At 42.5% G+C, this 25,205-nt stretch overlaps 1 protein-coding gene across 3 annotated transcripts in view; it reads right to left on the bottom strand.

The window, feature by feature from the left end:
- EDRF1 (erythroid differentiation regulatory factor 1) overlaps positions 1 to 10,695 on the bottom strand; it is a 39,852-nt gene extending 29,157 nt beyond the window's left edge. Inside the window, exons 1-9 of one of the 3 annotated variants that reach the window (XM_045439191.1) lie at positions 10,450 to 10,695; positions 9,181 to 9,389; positions 7,347 to 7,413; positions 6,568 to 6,693; positions 5,516 to 5,640; positions 5,115 to 5,271; positions 1,708 to 1,809; positions 1,317 to 1,438; positions 529 to 640 (exon numbers count right to left, since the gene is read on the bottom strand). In XM_045439191.1, the coding sequence (XP_045295147.1) occupies positions 529 to 640; positions 1,317 to 1,438; positions 1,708 to 1,809; positions 5,115 to 5,271; positions 5,516 to 5,640; positions 6,568 to 6,693; positions 7,347 to 7,413; positions 9,181 to 9,389; positions 10,450 to 10,557 (1,128 nt within the window). In that variant the 5' untranslated portion in view covers positions 10,558 to 10,695. The remainder of the gene's footprint in view (positions 1 to 528; positions 641 to 1,316; positions 1,439 to 1,707; positions 1,810 to 5,114; positions 5,272 to 5,515; positions 5,641 to 6,567; positions 6,694 to 7,346; positions 7,414 to 9,180; positions 9,390 to 10,449) is intronic. The other 2 variants (XM_045439193.1, XM_045439192.1) reach the window with 2 other exon arrangements.
- Positions 10,696 to 25,205: the final 14,510 nt, after the last annotated feature.

Genomic DNA, 25,205 nt, shown 5'->3' with positions numbered 1-25,205 from the left:
TTTTCTTTGCACCCTGCTATTTCCCGTTAGTATTTTACCTTTCTGGGTAGTGGTTTTCCCCCAACATTTGCAATGGGGATAAAGTGCCTCATAAATACCACCAGCTCCATAACAATCTGCTATAGAAGCAATTGATTTTACACACTATTGCTGTAGTCTTTCCTTAAAACTCCACGTATACGGAGTAGATAGCTGTTCAGTGTACAAATATCTCCACTGTACAGACACTTTCAGGTAATTAACTACTATGAGTGCCTGGCGTTAAAATCAGAGATCTATGATTACAGATGTAGGTTTCCACGTATGATGACCTTCCCACAAATTACCTGTAAAATTATACTCCTGTAATATCTGGAATTCTGTTATCACCCACTCAAATGTGAAAACGCTCATTCATTTATTTACAGCCACCTTCCTTGCTGAAAAGACAGCCTGGTATTTAAGGGCCTCGAGAAATTTGGCGAGGTACTCTCCACACCCATTTGCATTTGAGAGAAAATTAGAAAAGTCACACTGTATCTTACTTACCTGTACAATTCCATTTACATGGAAACACATCACAAGCTCTGGTACGTTGCAGATCAAGTTGTCCAACCAATAGTCAATTCCAGTTAGCACATTAATCGGCTTGTTGTTGTCCCTAGAAATACACAATTCCAATTATTCAGTTTGAGATGTTCCATAATAAAACCATCTGAGACTGACTTCCACCATTTCTCCCCAGATGAAAAATGCCACATACGCTTTCTTTTCTGAGGAGATACACACATGTAGCTCACGTGGCGTATTAACATCTTTCCATAAGCTTCGCTTGAGTTTCTAACAGGAATCCATACAAGTTTTCATTAAGAGTAGAAGTAAATAGGATAGCAGATGACTGTGAGCCTACAGCGTGCTCCTCATACAACCTGAGGTGAAAGACTAACCACCCGTGTATAATAATGCCCAAGTTATAATTCACACCGGCCAAAATATCTCCGGAGTACTAACTCAAGTGTTCACCATCAGTTAGTAGGAAGCTGGTAAACTATCCCCTTAACTAATGATAGCCTATTCTTACAAGTTATACATTCAGACAGAAGACTAAGCCTGTGCAACAGATCTCCAACTCCACTCATTAAGGACTGGAATGAAAACCCAGCTACAGGGCTTTCAGCATTTGCTGATGATAGCACCCCTCTTCCTTACCATGCCCATCTCAATTCATGGGGCCCAGGAGGAAGGTAAAAAACCCAGAGAAAGGTGATAATGCCCAAAGAGATTTAGTGAAAGCAGATGAAACACAGACTCTAAAGTAGAGTATCATTTTGGTTTACCTGAGACGTAGGCTGACTGCTGGGTATCTGCCTCCTCCAAATATAGGCATGTTGGAGCCAACTAACATATGTATATCTTCAAATGTCCATAAGATGTTCCGAACGAAATCGTTTTTAAGACCCTTTGATTTAAAACAAAATGGGAAAGGCTATTACATAGTAAACAAGAGATCCAGAATTTCCCCCCATGAGTCACAGAAAGACTAGAAAAAGATAAAGAAGACAAAGTAAATTAAAGTCACAGAGCTAGAAGATCACAGAGATGTTTAGAAAGCAATTTTCAGGATCGAGTGGATTTTTTCCCCCTACAAATTCCAATTCAGACTAGTTTTTAAATGGCAAAGTAGACTGGGGATTAGGTGTCTCGATTCGGACACCATGGAAAGCATACCTGACTGTTCTCCCCGTCATTGAATAAAGTAGTCAGGTTTTGTTCTTTGGGTGCTGAGGCCACATGCCCCACTATGTATGAGGGTTCAAGAGGCTCACTTCCCTGTGAAAAGTGCAAGGATAGGAGTGACTCCGCTGCCATCATTTCTTACAAACGGCCTACTTTTAAAGAGTATTACCTAAACATTCAAAACATAAACCTCAAATCTATTTTTGTGAATTAAAGCTACTACAAATCATTAACTCTCACCACTGGGTGGCTTGCTTCAGCTCTTAAGTATTACAGCTATTCTAATAAACCAATCACACTTAGATCTCAAATAAAGATTAAAGATTGTTTGCAGCTTTCAAGGGTTTAACATTTTTCTCTTTTTTGGATAAATTTGAATACCACTGCTCTTCCAGCCCACCCCATCTCTACTGAGTTTAAAGTATCTAAGAAACCTCAGCCATATGGGACGCCTGGGTGGCTCAGTTGGTTAAGCATCTGACTTCAGCTCAGGTCATAATCTCATGGTTTGTGAGTTCGAGTCCTGTGTCAGGTTTGGTGCCGACAGCTCGAGCCTAAAGCCTGCTTTGGATTCTGGGTCTTCCTCTCTTTCTGCCCCACCCTTGCTCTCACTCTGTCTCTCGAAAATAAACAAATGTTAAAAAAAATTAAAAAAAACAAAACAAAACACCCTCAGCCATATATATATATATATATATATATATACACATACATATATATATATTTTTTTTTTTTTTTTTTTTTTTTTAAGTAATCTTTCTACCCAACATGGGGATTGAACTTACAACCCCGTGATGAAGAGTTGCATGCTCTACTGACTGAGCCAGCCAGGCGACCCTCAGCCGTATTATCCTGGAGACATCGTCATCAGAACAGCCTCTAGTTTTGCTGTCTAATGTGTGCTTCACAGAATACGAGTCCCTAGGATACTCGGTGAAGAACTTCCAGAGGATGCTTTGAAGCCTGCCGCTCACTACAGGCTTGATTTTGGAGAATAACAATGCCTATTATGTAAAAAAAAAGCCTCTAAGAGATTCTGTAGTAGAAAAATCAACTTCCCCTCTATAAAACCCAATGTTCTCAAACTTCTTTAATCTCTGAATACGTTTTATTCTTAATACAATCTGTGGAACATATTCTAAAAAAACAAAAAAAAAATTAAGGCAGAGGTATCTTTGGCAACTCAGTCCACCACTCAAATTTCAACCACTGGGGACAACTGCCTCAAGCATTAACGTCAATGCCGCAACAAATCCCAAGATCGGAAAGCTTATGTGCCACGTGCACTGCTTGTCCTATGAATTTACCTCTTGACCTACGTGTGTGCTCATCGGCTCAGCACCTGCCCGTGAAGTGCGTATACTCGACTACAAGCGCAGTGAGGGTGGGGTGGGGTGGGGTGGGGTGGGAGTGGTGGAGAACCTCCACTGCTTTTGCTGTGTCTTGTAATCTCTTTCAAGAGTCCCAAAAGAACTTCAAAACTTTTTTGTTTATCCAGACAAGTTATCAACCTCTGGACCAAATCCCCAAATTGTACTCGTCAGGTAGTAGCTTTAGTGGGAGTCCGGGCTCTAGGTTACAACGTTCTCAATCAAAGTTTGGCTCCAAGGCCACCCAGACGCCTATTTAACTCCATCCTTGCTTAACACAGGCCTCAAACTAGCAAGGTTCGTTTTGGGAACAAGAATTCACAAACAAAAATCTCTAAATTTGAAATTTAGGCAGTGTAATATTGTATCAAATATTCTGCCAAAGAACAGCTTTATGGCAGGCTAGCAGTGCTCAGGACCATGCCATTGCCAGGATAATCGGATAATCCTACCGCTCCCAGGGCCCTTCTAAACACGCGTGGAGCACGCGGAGGCAGTGTGGGGTGCTGCTGCAAGGTCGAAGTCAGAAAGTTCAGGGTTTAGATCCTCACTCAGATTTCACCAGCTGTGACCGCGGGCGAACATCCTCTTGTACAAACTTTGGTTTACTTATTCGTAAGACGATACCGCCAACGCTTAATACACACAAAGCTCCAAGGATGAAAAAAATGTGCACGTACACACATACGGATACACACGGCACAGAGTACGCGGCGTAAAAGGCATTAAGCAGATGCCAGTTCGCTTCCTCCACATACAAGTCTATAGATTCTCAAAAGCTTCCCTGACTTTTCACAGTGAGCCTTAAACAAGGGAAGGACAGAATGAGGAGGCTGGGAGACGAGCAGATGGGTGGCAGATTAGGTATTTCCGTTATGTGGTCCTTTTGTAATGTGTGGGGTTTGAAGTCAAGGAACATTCGATGAGTTTTTAAAAACTCTGTCAGTGTAATACAGTCACATACAAGAAAGTGCATAAACGAAATCCGATGGTAGAAGGACTAACTATCAGACAAAATATCCATGTACTCATTACCCAGGTCAGAACATGGGACCCTGCTGGCACGAAGCACCCAGCCCCTTCTCATGTACACAACACCCTCACCTCCTGGAGGTCAGCACCATGTGAACTTGCACGGTAATGATTTCCTTCCTTTTCATTATAGCTTGCCTGCCTTTGGAAAAAACTTAAATACATTACATAACTTAATTAGCTTTCTCCATCTTAAAACCTACTAAAACTCACATCAAGTTAAATCTATTTGCCTCCTGTACCCTATAGTTTGGGAGGATAGCACCAATCTGGACAAATAACGTTCAATACCTGACAGTACAGAACAAGAGAAAAAACACAATTTACCACGTTAAAAATCCTACTTTATCTTCTTCAACCTTGTCAGTACATTTTCCTAAAAACAGACATGCACAATTCACATCTCTGCAGTTACCTTATTCTTTGATAAGACACAGTAAAAAAGACTAAACAAGAAATAAGAAGAATCCCAGAAAATAAGACACAAAACAGACACTCTACTCTCTCTTCCTTCTAAAAGCTTTACAACGTTAACGCAGGTTAAGTCTCAGGAACTTCATCCAGGAAATCCTAAGGGCAATTTGACGCTTAACAATCTACAAGTTAAGATAAGAAGGTCAGTATTCACTTACAAACAGGCCTGTGAGTCTCAATATTTGACAGGCATTTATTATAAATCTAAAGTTTAAGATATACCAGATTACATACTACTCTTAGGACTTCCAGGAGATAATTGGTACTGATAAACATACTGGAAAGCTACTTTAAATGCTGGTAAAAATGTTTAAATCTTTTGAATTAAAAAATTTGATCTAGCCATTCATAGTATTTTTTGTAGATTCTGTTTTGAGAGTCTAAAAAAAGTATTTTTCCTCATTTTAGGCCATAAACTAGAGCATTTTTTTCTTACTCCCATTCATCTATTTTTATTAACAAGATCACCGGTTTTGTCTTCTTAAACGAGTTTACCGAATTAACATCTAAGGACTAACTAACCTGACTGGAAGCACTGGGGTCCTCAGAGACTGAAGAAGGCATTTCAAAGGGGGCGGGCCAGGAAGCCCCATCGGAGTCAGTGGCCTGATCTGAACTGGACGGTCCCTGCTGTTCCGCGGCAGAGGGGACGGGCTGAGCAGCTCCATCGCCATTGATACTGGCCAGTCAGAAAGAAAAGTATCGCACGGTTACTAAAGTTAACCTCACAGAACGGTCTACCAGCTTTTAAAACCCAAAGTCCACGATCAAGTATAAACCCCGTTACAAAAAGGAAGACAAGACATTGCAATGTCAACAATACCCCAGTTGCAAAACTTCAATTATTACTTTTACGAGCTTGAAATTAAATTTCAGATCAGTTTCCCCTTCCTTAAGGGAAATGCAAACAAGTTGCCAAGTACCTGTAATATAAAAACTTGGAAAGAATAGCCTTCTGATACCAGTGCTCTTTGCTCTTTTTCTTCCTCTGCCACTTCTGATCGATAAGTCTCTGATAAAACTCCTTCAGCCATGTCCAGTCACCGGTCTGAGTGACAAGAGAAAACGATAAATACAGCAAACCTGTAGTCAAAACAACTTGTCACCCGCTACTCTTTTACAGGAAATACTCTATTTTTTGAATGCTACTTCCTAAACACATACTCAAATACTATCTTTCTAGACTCAACGTCTATCACCTCTTTTGGGAAATCTGTCTTTCTCTTCTCTGTGAGCCAGGCTAAGACAAGTGATTCTTCTTTGTAACCTGTTCCTCGGTAGCTGGAATAAGCCCCAGTGTGTATACCACACTGAAATTATCTGTGTATGTGTCTGCAACACCAAAACTCTAAGCTGCCAGCAAATGACCACTGTGATTTACTGTCACGTCCCGAGAGCTTGACCAGTGGCAAGCATACACGTACAGACTGAACGGCCAACAGTCCGAGTACAGAAACGGACCCGCAAGCCTTGAGAAACTGAAACATTGCTATTACGCTTTACATAAAAAGTATCCACCATCAACACATGGGGGGTTTGGGAATAGGCATTTATCAAGGTACAGTTTGAGAAGCTCTGCTTTCAGCAAACCAATTAATTCCAATAACTATGTCTTCATTGGAAGAACTTCTAACCTTTTTCACATTTCCTGGCAGTCATGTTTCATGAGAATCTCTTCAATGGAGACATCAAAGGATCTTTCAAAAATTTTAACTATTCCCTTAAATTTCCATTTTTTTCACAACTTTCTTCACTGGCTTCCTCCCTTTTCCTTGCAAGATTCCTGGCTGTTGGTTACCAGGAAGTTTCTTCTTCGTTCACTCTCTTTTCTATTTTTTTCTTTAGTAAGGCTTCTTTACATTCTGTGCAACATCTTACTTCTTAGCTGCCGAAGTGCTGGACTGCGTGCCCACCCAAGCCTTTCTCTGGATTAAAATAATGCTTTAATGGTTGTTTTTCCACAAAAAAGTATTACCTGAGACGATCTCATAAAGAGCTCTTGAATATCTAACTCGTCTAATAAGAGAGTCCTTCCGATGCGATGTACGGCCATGCTCACGTGGGATTTGCTGTAGGGAATCTTCAGGAGCTTTTTTATGTTCTTTGAAAAATTAAGAGAAGACATAGTTTAAGAAAAAGACCTTATTAGTGTGACTTGAGCTCTTTCAAATCTTCATGGTTTGAAAGCATAATAAACTTCATTCCCCTAACGTTATACAAACTGTACTGGACACAGAGAGCTAAATACAAACATACAGAAGACAGAGCTTTACAAACACAATCACCTCCACCTTACCCGTCATGCTACATTAATGTAAATGACAGTCAAAGATTTATTTTTACACAAAAGAATTTCCTAAAGTTAAGGGTGTAGGTCACACTTTCGCAAGGACCTAGGCTTTCAGCATATCAAACAAAACCGCCCAACTAAGGAGTGGGAGATTCTAAGTACCATTTTTAATTCTCAATTGGTAATATTATATAAATCATCCCAAACACTATAATCACCTATACTCGCTACTATAAAAATACAACCACCAATATCACTATATTGCCACTGCCAGTGTTTTGGGTGCTGCTCCTTCCTTTTTGAAAGGAGAGGTGGCCGAGCATGACTTTATTAACAAAAGAGATATTCGATAATCAGATGACTGTACCTTATTTCACCAGTAATTTTTCAAGGCTGCAGAACACAGCATGCTACAAATCCCGGGCATAAACACCCCAACTACAGTCCCCAATAAAGACACTTACTTCAGAGTCAGAAACGACGTCCACATCATTTCCCACAGAATCAATAAAATCGTACGCCATTCCAAAGCTAATGGGGGGAACAAAGGCCACAAACGTCATGCCCATGATGACATAAGTAGGAGTTTATAACACAGTATTTCATCACTCCCAGGATACACATTTTCCACATTTTACCATCTCTGAAATCAGTCTGCCTACAGCCATTAGAGTGGAGTAGCCTTTCCTTCTTAGTGGTACACAGAACAATGATGCGACTTAAGAATCACGTCTTAGATTTGATAGAATATAGTAATAATTGTTAGAAGCAATAGGAAACATCTAGAAAAAAATTAACAATTTTTTTTTTTTGTAATTACAAATCCCCAAAAAACCTCCAAGCAAAAACACTTTAAGATACTATACTTTTTCAAAACAACAACAACAACACACAAAAAAACAGAACCTGACACTAATTCAGCCAGAAGGGGAAAAGAAAAAAAATGTTGTGTCAGGTACCACGTGAGGCACATCTATAATCTCTAAGTCTGAACAGCAGCTGAGGTCGCCACATTTCAGTTAGTAAGCGGCAGAGGTTCAGAATACTTACCTAGGACCACCTCATTTCACATGCTGATGATTTACCATGCAGGCTGGGCAAGTACTTAACCTTTCTAAGCTTCAGTTTTTCCATTTAAAAATCAGTTAACAGAACCTAACTCAAAGGGCTGTTTTGAGAATTAAAAGAGATAAACATATAAAGTACTCAACGCACTGTTTGCACACAATCGATGTAACTAAAATTTAAATCACTTCATAATATTTAATTGTGTTGACATATAATTTATTAAGTCGTTCTCCTAGAGGAAGGTATTTGGACTACTCCCAACTTTTTGCTAGTATAAATAATGCTGCAACATTTTGCAAACATAACTTTTACCTTCTGAGGCATTAGGATGATTTCTAAACTACTAACTCATTAGGTTTTCTTTTTCTTTTTTTTTGAGAGAGAGAGACAGAAATCCAGCAGAGGGAAGGACAAAAGGGGGCGGGGGAGGGAGAAAGGATCTTACACTCCCCTGGGCTGGGTGTGGAGCCAGAGCTCAATCCCATTAACCAGGGAATCATAACCTGAGCCAAAATCAAGAAGTCAGATTCTTAACTGATGGAGCCACCCAGGCGCCCCAGAACTCATTAGGTATTAATGCATTTATGGCTCTTGCTGTATGTTATATGGACATATTTTAGGTTCAATCATAGAGAGGAAAAATAAGAGAATCCTACACATTAAGTAGTCTACATGTTAGTAGAGGTTTCTCTGTAAGAATCCAGGCCACTCTCTCCCTTAAATACCATCAGCAGAATTTCCAGCAACTGACTCAGCAAGTGTCAGAGTGTAGGTCACCCAACATGCTGGGTTTCTACATCAGGCTTTTTCAGACCAAATAATCCAGCACCATTTAATGAAAACTCCCCAGGACAGATTAGGTAGTGTTAAGTGTTTTCCTCCTCAGGTGCCATCCCTGATGCTTGGTATCCACATAGTCAAAAGGTAGGCAGATTGGCTAAAAATAAAACAGCTGATTGAATTTTAGTGGCTAAAACTGAGATCTGTTGAGAACATGATGCAGACCCGAAAGAAGTATTCGCAACTGATATCTTCAGACTGGAACATAAGCCCTCTAGGAGGGGGAAGAGGACTTTGAAAGTCAAATACAACCTTTTCCTAAAGGGAAATCTCACCAAGATGATGAGCATTACAAATTAAACTGAAAAAGCAAATATTAGAGTTCGGGGCAGCGGTGGGGGGGGGGGTGCTGCTGGGAGACAGGTAAAAACGCCACTGATTAATATTTACCTTGAAAATGGCTTGCTTTTCTTACTATTGCCAAGAATGGTAGTTCCTGCCGGCCCTAGTTTGGCACTCTCTCGCAACCAGTTGGCAGGTGGGAGTTTCAAGTCTGTTTTCTCTTCAAGGCGTGCAAATGCTGTTCGAGGAGGGGCAGAAGAGTATTTCACCACAGCTCGGCTCTTCACTTCATTGCCTCCAAGAAATAAAGCTGATCCCTAATTAACACATTGGACGAAACTTTAATGACACTACTAGGAATTTAAAATGCCACCTTTAAAAAAAAGAAAAAGAAATCCCACCACGTCAGGCTTCACAAGACTATGTGCTACATGTTTCTAATGGCAAGAAACGCAAGCATTTACTTAGCTGTTTTTCACATAATTTCAAAGAAAAACAAGAATCAATGAGTATAATGTTTACGGTTATCAGCTAAGACAATGGTCAAGCAGGAACCAAGGAAGAGTCAATACCGTTACAGTAATGAAATGTGAGATTCGATAAAATCTCTGCTCATTATTCAAGATGTATTACTTTCACTTGAATATCATTTAGAAAGTAGCTTGCTACACGGTATCTGGGGCTTTTTTGTTTTCATTTTTTTAAGTAAGCTATATGCCCAACGTGGGGCTTGAACTCAGGATCCAGAGATCAAGAGTCAAATGCTCTACCGACTGAGCCAGCCAGGCATCCCTGGGGCTTTTTTTGTTTGTTTTCAAGCAAACGTTTGGTAACTGAGTCGTCAGTTCATTACACACACTCTCTCAACCTTTAACTTCATAGGAAGGCGCTGGGGATTCCTCACACTCTTCACTCGCACACCCCCAAGCAAGCTCAGTGTCCGATTTCACTAACCTTTCACGCGCTCCCTTTTCGGCCCAGCAGACACTCTGCAACCCTTCCAGGATTATCTCCTTCCCATGTCGGCGAGCTCCCCCCAGCCCCCCGACACCCTCTCTTTGCCCTCCAGCTTTGCATGACTGTGTCACATTCTGGAACCACGTATTTACGGGTTCGCTCCTTGAGAGCGGAGATCGTCTCTAACTCTCTTCTCGGTTAAAACCGAGTGGAAAGCCAGAACTGCTTGTGATAGGAGTAACTTGCCCGCAAAAACCCGAATACCTGACGACAGACACGCGGGCTTCCACTCCGTTTGGGGGACTGCCCGGGAGGCGCGGAGAAGACACCCGAAGCCGCCGGGAACCGTAACATCCCTCCCCGGCGAAGCGGGCCCGAAACCCCGGGAGCCCGGCAGGTCCCGCCCCAGGGCGGACTCACCTGTGCTGAAGGTTCCTCGGATTCTCCCTGGGACAGGAGGCTGAGCCCTCCCCGAGCAGCGGCCCCGGCCGGCGGCGACTCGGCCCCAGCCTCCTTGGAGTCCCCCATCACCTCGGCCCAGAGTAGGCGAGGCAAAACGGGACCCGAGGAGCCGCGGCAGCAACCGGGCCCAGCGGCGCGGTGCCACAGCAGAGCCAGCGCCAGAGACGCCCCGCTCACTGCACTTCCGGTTCCTGACCGGAAGGAGGTGCGGTGACGCGTCCAAATCTCGCGAGCTTTATGCCAGCGGCCCGGCTCCGCCTTCTCCAGTGGCAGCCACCTTTGCGGCAGGGGCGGGAGCTGTAGTGCGCCTGCGCTTGTCGGAGCCGCTTCAGGAGACCACTTCTCGCGGTATCTGATTCTCAGGCTCCACCCCTTGCACGCTTTTCATCTTTGTTGGCCAACAGTTCTCGGGACGTGGTCTCTGGGATGTCAGTTTCGCCGAGGTCGTCCTTGCGTGGGCGGGGAGGTGAGGGTGTCCGTTTAATCCCGTCTCCGGTGAAATAAAGTGGCACTCCCGCCTTTCCAGCTGTCAGTGACCCCTCAGCTTACAAACTGGCTGACAGCCCCAGGGAAGGAGAGAGCAGGGGCCCAGGCGAGGGGCAGACAGGCCCAGTGAGGGAGAGACCCGGTGCCCAGGTGAGGGGCTCGGCGTCCTGCCCCAGCATCACAATGCTGGTGTGGGTGCAGCCCCAAGTGTAGCAGCGGCGGGGCTCGGTGGAGAGGACGACCCTCCGCCTTTGCTGAAGGGATGCATTTCAAAGGCGATGGCACCTCAACAGGGTTTTGTAAGGTGCCTCGTTTGCTTAGTGACTCGTGGAGCATCTGCGGAATGCACGCTATTTGTCAGGCCCCAGGGAGCTAGCAAAGGGCGTTCTGGGGTGATCCAAGGGTTTCTCCGGCGTTAACGTGCATAGGAAACAACTTGGGGTTCTTGTAGACACGCAGGTTCTGATTCAATAGGTCTGGGATGGGCCCGAGATTCTGCATTTCTAACGGACTAACAGGAGACGATGCCAGTGGTTTGAGTAGCAAGGAGGTAGAGAAATAGGGCCGTGTGAAAGGTTGGGAGATGCTAGGCTCTTTTACGCTCAAACTCCGCATCTAATGTCCTATTAAGCGTAGTTAAATGCGGCCACATCCTTCGCAATTGCTGTAAAATATTGGGAGCTTTTTGAAAAATTAATTTCACCTGCTGGTTATTTGGCTCTCTTAACTTGTAGCTCACATTAGGCTCTGATAACCCGTTATGTGCATATTCACACGTCCTTGACTGAGGAAGCTCCACTTACAAACTGTTTTCAAATGTAAGAAAACATTCTTACAAATTATATTTAACAATGAATTAGATATTATAGTACATTTTGTAGGCATTGTATTGATTTCGCTATCGTGTTTTGTATTTGTAGTCCCATTTTGCAGGGTAATATGTTATTTGTTACAGTAAAAAATTGGACACAATTGGGGCGCCTGGGTGGCTCAGTTAAGCGTCTGACTTCGGCTCAGGTTATGATCTCGCAGTTCATGAGTTGGAGCCCTGCATCAGGCTCTGTGCTAACAGCTCAGAGCCTGGAACCTGCCTCAGATTCTGTGTCTCCCTGTCTCTCTGTCCCTCTCCCACTCATGCTATTTCTCTCTCTCTCTCTCTCTCTCTCTCTCTCTCTCTCTCAAAAATAAAAACATTAAAAAATTAAAAAAAAAATTTTAATTGGATGCAATTTAACTTACCTAGCATTAGGAAGATTGGTGACTCTTTTGGTATATAATACCACTAACTTATGCTTAACTATTCTTTTTCAGGAATGTTCAAGAACATGTAAATTGTGCATGATATGGTAAATGATAACATTTTAAAAAGCAAATATGCATTATGATCCTAATTTTTAAAACATGTCTTTCTGTGTGTCCATAAACACACATCTGAGAGATCAGATGAAGAGATTTAAAATTTACTCTTTAAAGTTTTATTTTCCAATTTTCTTTCTGAGTATGCATTATTTTATAAAATACCATTTTTATTAAGCTTTTAAACACATTTAGAGTTTAGCTTCCAGTAATCTTTAAATTCTGTATAATCTTTAGGTCTGTATAATTCTTCGTAAGAAGGGATTTTTCTGAGGCAGCGTTAATTCTTTTTTCAGGACTCAAATATATTGTAGTCTTCTTGAGAAGTAGGTTCCTGAACCCTTGGTGATGTTGCTTAGTAGAAAAATGTGCTGGAAATGGCCTATGAAAAGGTAGAGAGCAATGATACAGAGAGACCCAGAAATTCTGCATAGAGAGGTCAGCTGCCAAAAGGGTCCTGGGAGCAGAAGGGGTCTTCAGGCTGTGGGGGGACCAGTGACTTTGAGCACCGTTTGTGGAGTGAAACTGGAGGAGGGACTGGATTTCCTGAGGCCACTCCCAGGGTTAGAACCAGTGAGAAGTGGGCAGTCAGGGAGGGGGACTCCTCAGGGGGGGAGAAATTGGGCCCATGTGAGTTACAGAAGGTGGATCCATTCTTCCAGCTCTGAGTGCTTGTTAATTGCTTTCTTTCCTCTGTTCAGACGTTTTTTAAGTGATCTGTGTGTGCGTTTGTGTTATTGTTTCTGATGTAAGTGATTGAAATTTAATGTTGTGGGTGACATGGATCATTACTTCCAGAATTTCACACTTTTAGAAGCTTATTTATATTTGGTTTTGTATTGTATCAGTGTCGGCCTTCCTCCTCCTTCCCTATCCCCCAGCTCCCAGCCCAGCTCGGGGTGTACTTCATCATCTATGGATTGCTCTGCCTTGTCGGTACCAGTTCTTGTAACCAATCAGCACTCTCAGGTGTTTACTTGGCTCCCCAGTACCTGATGCTTTCACCACTTAGGAAGTGTTTGTTGAATGAATGAACCGCTTATGGTTGTTCAACAAGCTGTTCCAGAAGCCTGTGTTTACTGGTGCTTTTCCTCTGCTTAGAGTACCTTTCCCTTCCTCACTTGGCTTATTCCTCAAGACTCATCTCAGGTATCATCCCTAATAAGTCTCTCCTGACACCTCCTGCCTCCTGTGAGCTCCTCGGGGGCTAGTGTCCCATCTGATCATCTGTTTTTACCAACACCAGGCATAGCACCAGCACACTAAACTGTTTTAGCTTTTAGGCCACAGAGGTACAATCACTAGTATGACAGGCTTTTAAAATGCTTATCAGAGTGTTTGAGACATTGAAATAATGTTGTTGGCTACAGTTTTATCTTTTTTAATCTGCAAAACCAAAGCTACAAATGTTTAATGAAGTATCTCCAGACTATTGCTGCGTCAGCCATTAATTGTTAAAGTTCATATTCACACGCAGTCCGTTCCATTCTAAGACAAATTCCAATTTGTAGGTTAGGCTGCACTTAAAATATCCTCCCGGCACACATGATGACTTCAGAGAAATGCCAATCATAAATTTGCCTAGTGACTCACGGCACACAGTATTTTCCAAAGCAAAATTAGAAATCTTGCCAGAAACGTTTACAGTTCTCTGTATGGCCGATGTGCCTAGGGCCCTCCGAGTTCCACCTGCAGAGAGGAGAACATACAGAGACCGCTTCAATTTGCCACAGTCCCTCCATGACCCAGTTGTCTCCCACCTACCCGCCCTCGCTCGTTCACTTTGCTTGCTGGACCTTGGAAGGCCCTGGGTTACTGACTCCAGGTCCTGGACTCTCAGAGCTGGAAGACAGATTTGAGATTATCCGAGGCCACCCCATCCCTCTGCAGATGCGAGCAGCGCGGTCTGGACAGGAGAATGGAATTGACTTGTTGCACATCAGACCAAGCCAGTTTAACAGCAAAGGCAGGATGAGTCTCCAACCCACGCAAACTTAGAGAAAGTTGCATTGCAGTCTCGGGCCCCTGGACCTTTAATTTGTCTCGGAATCTCCAGAGGAAATTGTGAAACGTCTCCGGCCATCTCCAGATTCAAAATCCATATTCTAGGCTAGTGCCAAGAATCTGCATTTTCAGCACAATTACAGTCTCTTGACCCCCGTGGCCTAGGAACACAGACATCCTGCTGGGGCACAGGAAGAACTGGGGCACCTTTAATCTGAAAGTAAGGGCAAAATTAAGCCTTGCTAATAGTTAATGTGCAGATTGACAAAGGCACCCTTGCTTGGGCCACTCATCAGTCGGGTAAGATTGGGTCCTGCAGCCAAAACCAATGATCCCCGAGCGTAGTGACTTACAAGCAGGGTTCCCAAGCGACATGCAGGATGCTAAGGTACATGTGAATTTCAGGTAAACTGTGAAAACATTTTTAAGGGTAAGAATGTCCCGAATGTTTACTGGAAGCGTGTCCCGTGCAGTTTGAGACCTCCTTGCACTAATCCACGTACTGTTTAGTCTTCGAGAGACCACCTTGACCCGGGGCATTGCCAGTTGAATAGTGGTGCAGCATGACAAAACAAGGCCATTAGGAGAATCTTCAGAATTCTGTGATGAGGGGTGATCTCGAAAATCTCACGTACCAAACACAGTTCACAGATCATCTTGCAACACTCAAAAGAATTGCCGAGGGGCGCCTGGGTGGCTCAGTCGGTTGAGTGTCCGACTCCAGCTCAGGTCGTGATCTCACGGTCCGTGAGTTCGAGTCCCGCGTCGGGCTCTGTGCCGACAGCTGGGAGCCTGTTTCGGATTCTGTGTCTCCCTCTCTCTCTCACCCTCCCCCGCTCATTCTCTGTCTCAAAAAAATAAACAAACGTTAAGAAAAAAAAATTAAAGAAAAAAAGAATTGTCGAGCTTAAAGAATGAGTTACAATATTTTATAAAAAGTGTCCCACATTTCCTCACCTTTTCTGTGATGGCACATAGCTGTCATTAGGATGTTTTCAGAGAAAATTTCACAAAAATAAACAGACTTAATCTATTCCTCCGAGATAAAGGTGGTGTCTGAACAGAGAGTGAGAAAAGTCATTGGTTTAAAAAAAAAAAAAAAAAAAAACACCTTAGAGAGCATTTTGGAAAATAAATGTTTACAAATCTTTCCAACATTCTGTGATTTTGTTGCTAAAACTGACCTATACTGTGTATAAAAAAACTCATTTCCACACAGCCAACTTGAGAGCTGAAATTTCTCACCTCCTTTAAAACTCTTCCAAATGGAGTTTGTTTTAAATTTATCGAGGGGGGTGCCTGGGTGGCTCAGTCCGACTTCAGCTCAGGTCATGATCTTGTGGTTCACAAGGTAGAGCCCTGCGTCCCGCTCTGTGCTGATAGCTTAGAGCCTGGAGCCTGCTTCAGATTCTGTCTCCCTCTCTCTGCCCCTTCCCCGCTGACTCTCTCTCTCTCTTTCCCTCCCTCTCTCTCCCTCTCTAAAAAATAAACGCTAAAAATTTTTTTAAAAAGGAAACAAGTGTATTGAGGACTTCTAAGGAGGACAGTGGTTTGGATCTGTTTTACCTAAGGCTGTGTAGGACGGAAGGGAGACCGCAGAGCAGACGTCATACAGAGACGGCAAGCCTGCCCTGCACACCCTGAAGGCTTGTGAAAACCCTATCCACGTGGTAATTGTTTTCTTCAATACCACTCATTGGCATTCAGAATGCCCAGACTGACCTCTTTGTCAGCCACCAACTGATTTGTTTACCCCAAACATGTGCCTGCAAAGTTCACTATTCCCAGCTGCCAGCAGGTGTCTTCCTCTCTGCTTTCTCTTATACATCCTGTTTTAAATTTTGCTCCTTGACAACCGTCTGTTGACCTTTCTTCCTCACCTAGGGGTAAACAAATTGCATGCAAAACAACTAACTTAATAGATCTGAATTATTCCTTGACACCACGTAATTGGTTTGCAAAAGACTGATGGACCCAAAGAAGTTGGAAGTGTAACCAAATTTTAGCTACAATGTTTGCATCGTCCATGGCTACAAGTGAAATGAGCAGTTGGACTTGGTAAGCTCTGAAACCATGTGATTCGTCCTATTTACTTGCCTTTTGAGATATTTTAAGTAACGGCAGCCATTTGAACTGAGTTTTAAAATAAACTGAACTTAGAAGGACACTTCAAGTTGTTCTGTCACAAAGTTTTCCACCAAGACGAGAGCCACAAAAATAAAATCGTGTGACCACTTTACTCTCGTTTAAAGAATATTAGTGGAACAGAACCAGTTTGAAGTCAACACGTAAAACACAAATATTTTAAATATTGTTTTCTACTTTTGTGTTTTCATGTTAATGTGCTACTGTGACTGGGTCATTTACAAGTAAGTAAATACACAGACATTGAGGCTGCACGTCCAGAACATTTTTTGAACCAATAATAATGTGTGATAAGAACGTTTATAGACAGCTGTTTTTAGAAAGACTGTTTAGGCACACCATGGTACAAAACACCACTTGCCAGCTATTCTTTAAGTCAAGAATAGTTATCAAGTTAATGATCTATGCAGTATTTTCCTTTACGCTTTAACAAGAGTAGAAGAATTTTAAAGTATAAGACAATGTAAACTTTGATGTGCAATTTACCAGCGTAATATAGCAAGACCCTCTTGGTTAAAACTACACGATACCTTATTTAATTTAGGTGATAATTATTTAAGTGCTGTTCTGTAGACTAATAACATTTAGGCAAATTATTTGAAACTCTTTGGAAACCCTTTTGATGGCACTTGAAGGAGTTGCTTTTCTAGATACCGGAAGAACTCAAATTCTTTTGTAAGCTATTAGTTTTGGCTTTCAGAATCCAATGCAAGTGATTGTAGGGGCAGGTTGTCTCTGCTAGGTATTACCTTCACAGCAAGAACGTTCTTAGTCTTTGTGAGTTTTATCCTCCGAAGCTGATCGTCACCCTAAATGAACCCTAGGAACAGTTTCAAAGTCACTGAACATCTGCTGTTCAGGCAAGTCGGTGGCTGGAGCCCAAGTGGTGGTCCCTGCTGTGCACGTACCCTCGGCTAAGAGTGAGAAGGAAGGAATTCTCGAATGAATCTTCAAATCAATCCCTCAATCAGGCTCTGCCTGTGGGTCCCCCTCTCTGCCTTTCTAGTTAAGGGCTTGGCGTTTGCAGACCCTAATGAATCGCTGAGCTATTAAGCATTTACAAGGAGCCTTCCAGTGGAGACAACAAAAGGAAGGCATCACTTAGTGCCAAAGTGTCAGATGTCAAAGCCACCGACGGGACAGACATTTTTACTAAACATTTCTGTATTTGTCTTCGCATGGGCAAAGAAGAGATACATTTTACTTTCTCGGTGTCGTGCAGTCACAAGGCACCCAGTAACAGAATCCACTGCATGTAAAGGTCAGGCTGAATGATAAACCACCGGGTGAACCATGGGTGTTAGCCACATATGACAGTTTTTTTACATATTTATTTACATTTTTCCTCTCTAGGAAATGAAGCCAGAATCCACAGATGTCATTATCCGTCTACATACATCTGTTTACTACCCAGAAGGCAAGGATATTGCATTTTAAAAGGGTCTGGACTTTTGTTCTTATCACAAATGACTTGAGTGGCTCTGACCATTCACGTTTACCCGGAATGAAAGTGTCAGTGAAAGCTTTGCTTCCTGGAGAGCTTTGAGATTCTGGTACAAAAGGCATTTTATAAGCACAAAGTGGAAAAGCATCATTTATATTCATTTGCTGCTGTGGCATTTCTCTCTGGAATCTTCCTCTTGTCTGTCAACATTGTACAAAAAGACTGGCCTCATCTACATTACAAATATCATTCTTTTAATGGTCTGCAAGTAGGAAAGAGACAGCACAAGAAGGGAGGGGGCGGAGAAACTTGAGGTCTCCTGTTGGAGGATCTAGGCTTGTTTATCCCTAAAACTGGGTGCACATCACCAGTGTGGATGCTGTGAATTGTTTCGGAAAGACTGGGGTATGGAAGTACTACAATGCTTTGTGTGGGATGAATGTTTATATGCAATTTCAGTGACTCATGGGGAGGATCGCAGCCACGGGGAAAATCCTCAGGGGGTCATTTAGAATGGAACCCATCTTTCCGGGCAGAGGGTGATCTGCATTGGCCTCCACCTGCCACAGGAAGGCTCCCGGAGCGGAGACATTTCCACCGAGATGTCTCCTGGGACCTGTGGCAAATCCTTCCTCACAGGGGACTCTACTTGGTGTGATTTAAGAAACATCAAGGACTTTATGTCCCAGAAGAGCTCAGTGTGCGGCTTCTCACACACACGGGTTAGGGTTTGCCAACCGGGTTAGTTGAAGTTGAGCCCAGCTCTGAGGGGCCCCCCATTCTCACCCGGGGAATGTTCTAGAACATGGGACATTACTCAAGAGGCAGGGCCTGGGATGGTGTTACTTGGGTCAAAGGTCTGAGCGTGAAGACCATGTAAATGAGTGGAGGCGAGTGTAGATTCGGGGGGGACAGGAGCTTGGGGGACAGAAGCACAGCCACAGCGAAGGATGGTACCCAGAGGAAGAGAGACCTGTATCCCAATCCTGTCTCTCATACCTGTGCCTGGGGCCTCCTCTGAGTCTGCAAGCCAGCTGCTGCTGCTTTTCCTCCTTTGCCTTCTTCTTCAGATCCTCCCATCACAAAAATTTCAAAGATACACCTAAGTAGAGAGAATGGGAAGGCGAACCCCTTTTCACCCATCACCATCACCCGCCTTGAACAGTTGTCAACACACATCCCGTCTGCCTCCTGCCCCCGACCCTCCCCTGCCTCCAATTATTATTGAAACTGGTTCATTCTTAATTTAATTTTTATTTTTTTTATTTAATTTTTATTTAGAATCCATTTTTAATTTAATCTTCCCTGTTGCATTTTTCTGGCCGTTTTCGCCCGTCAGTCACTGTCTTAAGTCAGTCTGCTGAGTTGGCTCTGAAAAGACGCATTTCTCAAGAGAACCCTGAGCAGTTCTGAAAGAAACGCTGGGGTTGATCAAACAAGGCATGCTTCGTTAATTTCAGACACTCACTGAGTCCTAGGTACAGTGCTGGGCTGAAGACAGTAATGCAACAGGGGCCTCTGATCTAGTTCTGGGGAGAGGATAAGGGCCATAGCAAGTACTCAGGAGTCGCAGGCAAAAATGTGAGCCCTGAAAAAGGAGAAGTTCCCAGGTGTGGTAGAACTTCCAGGATGTGATCATTCCACTTGGCTGGGAGGGATGAGGGTGGAGGGTGGTCAGGAAGGGCTCTGGAGCCTGAGGCGCTCCGGGGGATTTGGAAGGTTGGGCAGAGCGTGGGATGGTGAAGGAAAAATGCTTGCCAAAGGGTGGAGGCGGGGGCAGCCCAGGCGAGGGGGCAGGGACAGGAGTGTCACCCCACTGACAGGTACGCAAGGTGCGAGGGACTTGGTGGGAGGGGTGGGGCATGGGAAGGGAGGTGATTAGTTCTTCCTAGGTTATTAACTAAACCATTCTTCTTTTTTAATGTTTTTAATTATTTTTGAGAGGGAGAGTGTGAGCAGGGAGGGACAGAGAGAGGGGGGGACAGAGGATCTGAAGCAGGCCCTGTGCTGACAGCAGGGGACTCGAACTCACGAACCCGTGAGACCGGGACCCTTGCCTAAGTCGGACACTCGGCCGACTGAGCCACCCAGACGCCCCCAGGCGACACATTTTTTAAACGTAGAAACGAAGCTTGTATGTGACTCTGTGCTTCATCCAATGTCAGATAAGCCACAGTCCTTTCCCACCGAGTTCTGAGAAGATAGGGGTTTTGCCTCTGCAATTAATAACATGGGCAGAAAATTCCCACTGTTTCCTCCATGTGAAGGATAGCAAAGAAGATGGTGAGCTTTGGTGAAATGTTCACATTTTGTAAATGCAATAGAGTAGTAACTTGATTTTTCAAAAGAAGGTTTTCATTACAAATGTAAGCACTGTTACGTTAGAAAAGTCAAACAGTAAAATGCAAAAAGGCAAGAAAATGCATTGTCCCGTGACCCAAAGAATATAGTTTTTAATATTTTAGCATCATATAATGATTTTGGAGCATGTTTTCAAACCGAATGATTTCAATTGTTTATCCCTGCCCCCCTCCACCCCCGTCCCCATTCATTATGCTTATCAAGGAGTTTTGGCATTAAATATTTATCTCTCTGTTGACTTTAAGAGTCACTTCTCCTTTGAACTCAGATTTCAGATGGGATAAAGGGGATCATCCTGATATTAAGTGAGAGGTAAAGTTTATTCTCAGATATGCACGGAACTGTCCTGTGTCTGGGTTTTTTTTTTGGGGGGGGGAGGTGGTTGACAGGGTGTAGGGAAAATTACAAACGGAGGTCTGCATAGCATACAGCCAAATATCTCAAGTTATGTGTTAAGCCAACAAATTATTAAATAAAACAGATTCTACCCTCTTTCCTTGACTAATACACCTTCATCACAGCCACCCCTTGGCAACTATTAAACTACCTTCTATCCTCTGACCTAACAGTATGCCCCTCACCCACCCCTTGGGCTTAGGAGTGGATACACCAGGTCCTTTGGGGGACAGGCTTGGGGAGCAGCCTGCATGGGCCCTAGAGCAGGCTTGGAGCTGTTATAGCAGGCTGCCGGGAGCTCCGGGTGGGTTCATCTCTCTCTGGTGAGGTATGTAACCAGAGAAGGGCCAGAGCAGGTGACGCTCTGGCCCTGATCGGAGTGAGTCATTCCATATTTCCTACGTGCAGGTGATATGCACAGGTAAGTAAAAACAGTCTAGTGGGGGCGTGCAGAAAATCCAGGTGAGTATCCCCAAAATGCACATTTGCCACTATGAATTGACCCAGTCGGGAAAGTCAGGGAAGAAGTGACTAAGCCAATGAGGGGAGAGAAGAGAATTCCAGGCACAGGGAAAAGCAGAGGCAAAGCCCTGGTGGCAGTGGGGAGAAGCGCCAGGGCTGGGCACAGAAGGAAAGGCAGGGCTGAGGCTAGGGCAGAAGCCCCAGGAGCTCGAGATGGCAGGTGGGACTGGACAGACAGGTGCTTTCTGACCAGGAAAGGCCTCTGTGGGCTTGGTAAGAATTTTCTCTGTATCCTCAGTGAACGGCTTTGAGCTTAGCTACAGAAATTAGACAACCGAGCCTTCCAATGCAGATGAGAACCTCCAGAAATGAAATCGCACTGGCAGTGAACTAAACGAAAAGAAACACCTTCCGGCAACCTTGCACAGGACATTTATCACCGCAAACAGGCTGGTCGCGAACACATCACCTGCAATGGCAAAGAGGATTATGGATGAGTCGGTTGCTATCACACAAGGTCTTTCTGTGCTTAGGGTTTACATCAGGTGGTTACTTGCACACCATTTGGGGGGATGTATTTGTAACTGTATCTTGCCAGCATGTTTGATGCTTCAGTTAGTTGACATCTAAAAACAAAATCAATTTTCAGACAAAATACCCATAAAATAAGTGAAATGCTATCATAAGTTTTAAGAAATTAAAATGTAATAAATTTAGCCTTCTATTCTAAAGCAATTTCATCTAGAGTAGATAGTAGATACTATAGATGTATTTTTTTTCCTGAATCTCTGTCAATTACACGACAGTGAATCTTGCTACTGTATATTCAGAAATGTATTGCTTGGAGTAGTTTGTCATGAAAAAGGAATTTTTTCTTGTTGGGGTTTCCTTTACAGTGTCAAAGAGCTTAAAGATGAATACTTTGTGTGTTGACGTTCAGCCATAATTAAGCCTTGACAATGATTATTACTTTGGGTATAAACACTATCAAATTTTCATTGGGCGAGTTCTTTTTTAATTAACGTTGAGTTATGTTCTGTTTATTATCCTGTTTGCTTCTGTTTCTGTCATTTTCCAGTTGTCTGCTTGAATCTTGTTTTTTAATAGTGAGTTAGCAACTGATAATGTGTATTGATTTCAGTTTTGCTTCTAATTTACATTTTTATCTCTTTGGTGGATGTATTTGGCTTAATCATTTTATTTTTATAAGCAGTTGTACAATTTGTTAATTTAGCCGGGTGATTAAATTTGTCTTCTAAAGAGAGTTTGTTTTAGAAAATGGTCCCTGAAGTAAATTAGCACTTGGCATTTCCAACATATCAAAGGGACTGGTCTCTTAAAGATAACCAAGAACGTAACTCTAAATTCTCAAAAACGGATTCCCAATTTTGAAACCTTGGACTATATAGAGCTATGTATTCCAGTAGGTGGTGCAAATCGACTCTGTTTCAAATGGAAAATGTAATTTAGAATTGTGATGTAACTATTTTCACTATAGAAATAATATTTCAACATGTTTTCTCAACTGCAAAATTATTTGTCTCTCTTTCTAATGGAAGCTCGATTTACCCTTTCGATGCTCATTGTCTTTATATTTATTTCATTCCCCAGGTACCATTATAATGATCACTGTCATAGGAGAGGTGGAGGGGAAATGGGGGGGGGCGCTACAAAAACTGGGGAGACCTGTTAAAAATTGTGAATACAGAAGCAAGTCATCTGCTTCAGTGCTCAGTTCTACAAGGAACATAACATCCGCATCAGCAACATTCTTAACTTTTATGTCTCCATTCACTGGCTGGACACCCTGTTTTGTCTTTTATAAAAATTAGGGATACTTCACTCCTAGGAATCTGATGTTCTCATACCAGCACATAAAATATGTATACCAGGATATTCACGGAAGCATCTTTTTCAAATTAGTTTTGACTTGGATCACTGTAAGAGACGTGCAGGGAGAGGCAGCGAGGACTGAGAGCGGGACCCGGGAGACACCTGCCTCTTGATGGTAGAGGGTTAAAGAACATATATACAAAGTATCTGAAACACAGGCGGCTGGCAGTAAGCCCCGTATAATGTTAACATGACCAACTTAAAAGTACAACAGCACAACAAGGGCTTTCATGACCAGCAGCTGTCTCTTGCCACACCCCTCCCTTCTTCCCTGCGCCTCACCTCCTAGTGGCAAAAGCGCTCGCGACTCGGCTGTTTTCTCCTGCTCTTTGCCACCGTAATTTTGAATATTATTCTCACACAGCTATTACTCTGTAACTATTTCCTTTCGTGGCATTAAGCGCACCCATAATGTTGTGCAACCATCTCCACCATCTAGAAGTGTTTGCCTGCCCCAAAAGGCAACTCTGTACCCATCAAACAGTGACTCCCCACTCCCCCTTGCACCTGGTAACCCATGAATTTGTCCAGTGTAGGTATGTCCGACAAGGGGAATCACATTATCTGTCCTTTTGTCACTGGCTTATGCCACTTAGCATAGTGTCTTCAAGTTTCACCCATGTAGCAGGTGTTAGAATGTCCTTCCATTTTAGGGGCGCCTGGATGGCGCAGTCGGTTAGGCGTCCGACTTCAGCCAGGTCACGATCTCGCGGTCCGTGAGTTCGAGCCCCGCATCAGGCTCTGGGCTGATGGCTCAGAGCCTGGAGCCTGTTTCCGATTCTGTGTCTCCCTCTCTCTCTGCCCCTCCCCCATTCATGCTCTGTCTCTCTCTGTCTCAAAAATAAATAAACATTAAAAAAGAAAAAAAAAAAAAAAAGAATGTCCTTCCATTTTAAAGGCTGCATAATATTCCACTGCATGTATATGCCACATGTTGCTTATTCATGCACCTATCTATGGGCATTTGGGCCGTTTCCACCTTTTGGCCACTGTGAGTAATGCTATGAACACTAATGCACACATTCCCGTTTGAGCCTCTGTTTGCAATTAATTTTGGCAGCCATTTCTTGATTTCGCCACTTTTTTATGTGATCTTTTGAATTTCAGACATGGTAAATCGGACAGGTGAGGACGTAATTATAAACAACTCCCTACCTTTCCATGCACGCACTCCCCATCACCACGCCCACACAGTTTTGAGTAAATAAATTAAAAAAAAACAGTGTCTCCTTTATTTTAACATTACAAATATTGTTAACTGCTGAGGCAGACATGTTCTTGCTCCTCGTCTCTCTTCTGAAACACTCGTCATTTTCTTCTGGAAATAACAACAGCATCCATTTTACATTTTCCGGGTTTTCTGTGGGTCGTCATTACATTTCCCTTAAAGCTCTGCTACATGTTTCCCAATGATGAGTCCCGTCTGAGCAGGCTGGGGAGAGTTTTATTTTGTTTCGTTTCGGTCTTTTCTGTTTTCCCTCTTTTCCCAAAAGCACAGTGCCCTCCCGCTCAAGCCTGCGTCGGGGGTTTTCTTGCACCTCTGCATCCTGTGGCTTCCCTTTTCTACCATCCTGGGCCTTCTTTTCTTTCCCTTCCTCCTTCCTGCATCCCATCTTTGTTGTCTGAAGCATATCTTCTGCTAACTTTCTGAGAAAAGGTACATGGGGAGATAAAAATGTTGACTTCTTTCATATGTTAGAAATATAAATATAAATATATTTATATAAATATATATATTTAATATATATTATTATATATATTTATATTATTATATAAATATTATTAAATAATATTTAAATATTTAAATATATATTATAATATTATATAATATTAAATATATTAAATATATATATTTATATATATATTAAATAGATATTATAGTTAACATATATATTAAATATATATATTATATTTAACATATTTCATATGTTAGAAATATAAATATAAATATAAATATATTTATATAAATATATATATATTTAAAATATATATTATAATATATATTTATATTATTATATAAATATTATTAAATAATATTTAAATATTATTTAAATATATATTATAATACTATATAATATTAAATACATTAAATATATAATATAAATATATATATTTATATATTAAATACATAATATAAATATATATATTTACATATATTTATATATAT

Source organism: Leopardus geoffroyi, chromosome D2, assembly GCF_018350155.1.
Source record: "Leopardus geoffroyi isolate Oge1 chromosome D2, O.geoffroyi_Oge1_pat1.0, whole genome shotgun sequence".
Lineage (NCBI taxonomy): Eukaryota > Metazoa > Chordata > Mammalia > Carnivora > Felidae > Leopardus > Leopardus geoffroyi.
The sequence above is the reverse complement of the archived record's forward strand: the minus strand, read 5'-3'. Positions and strand labels throughout refer to the sequence as shown.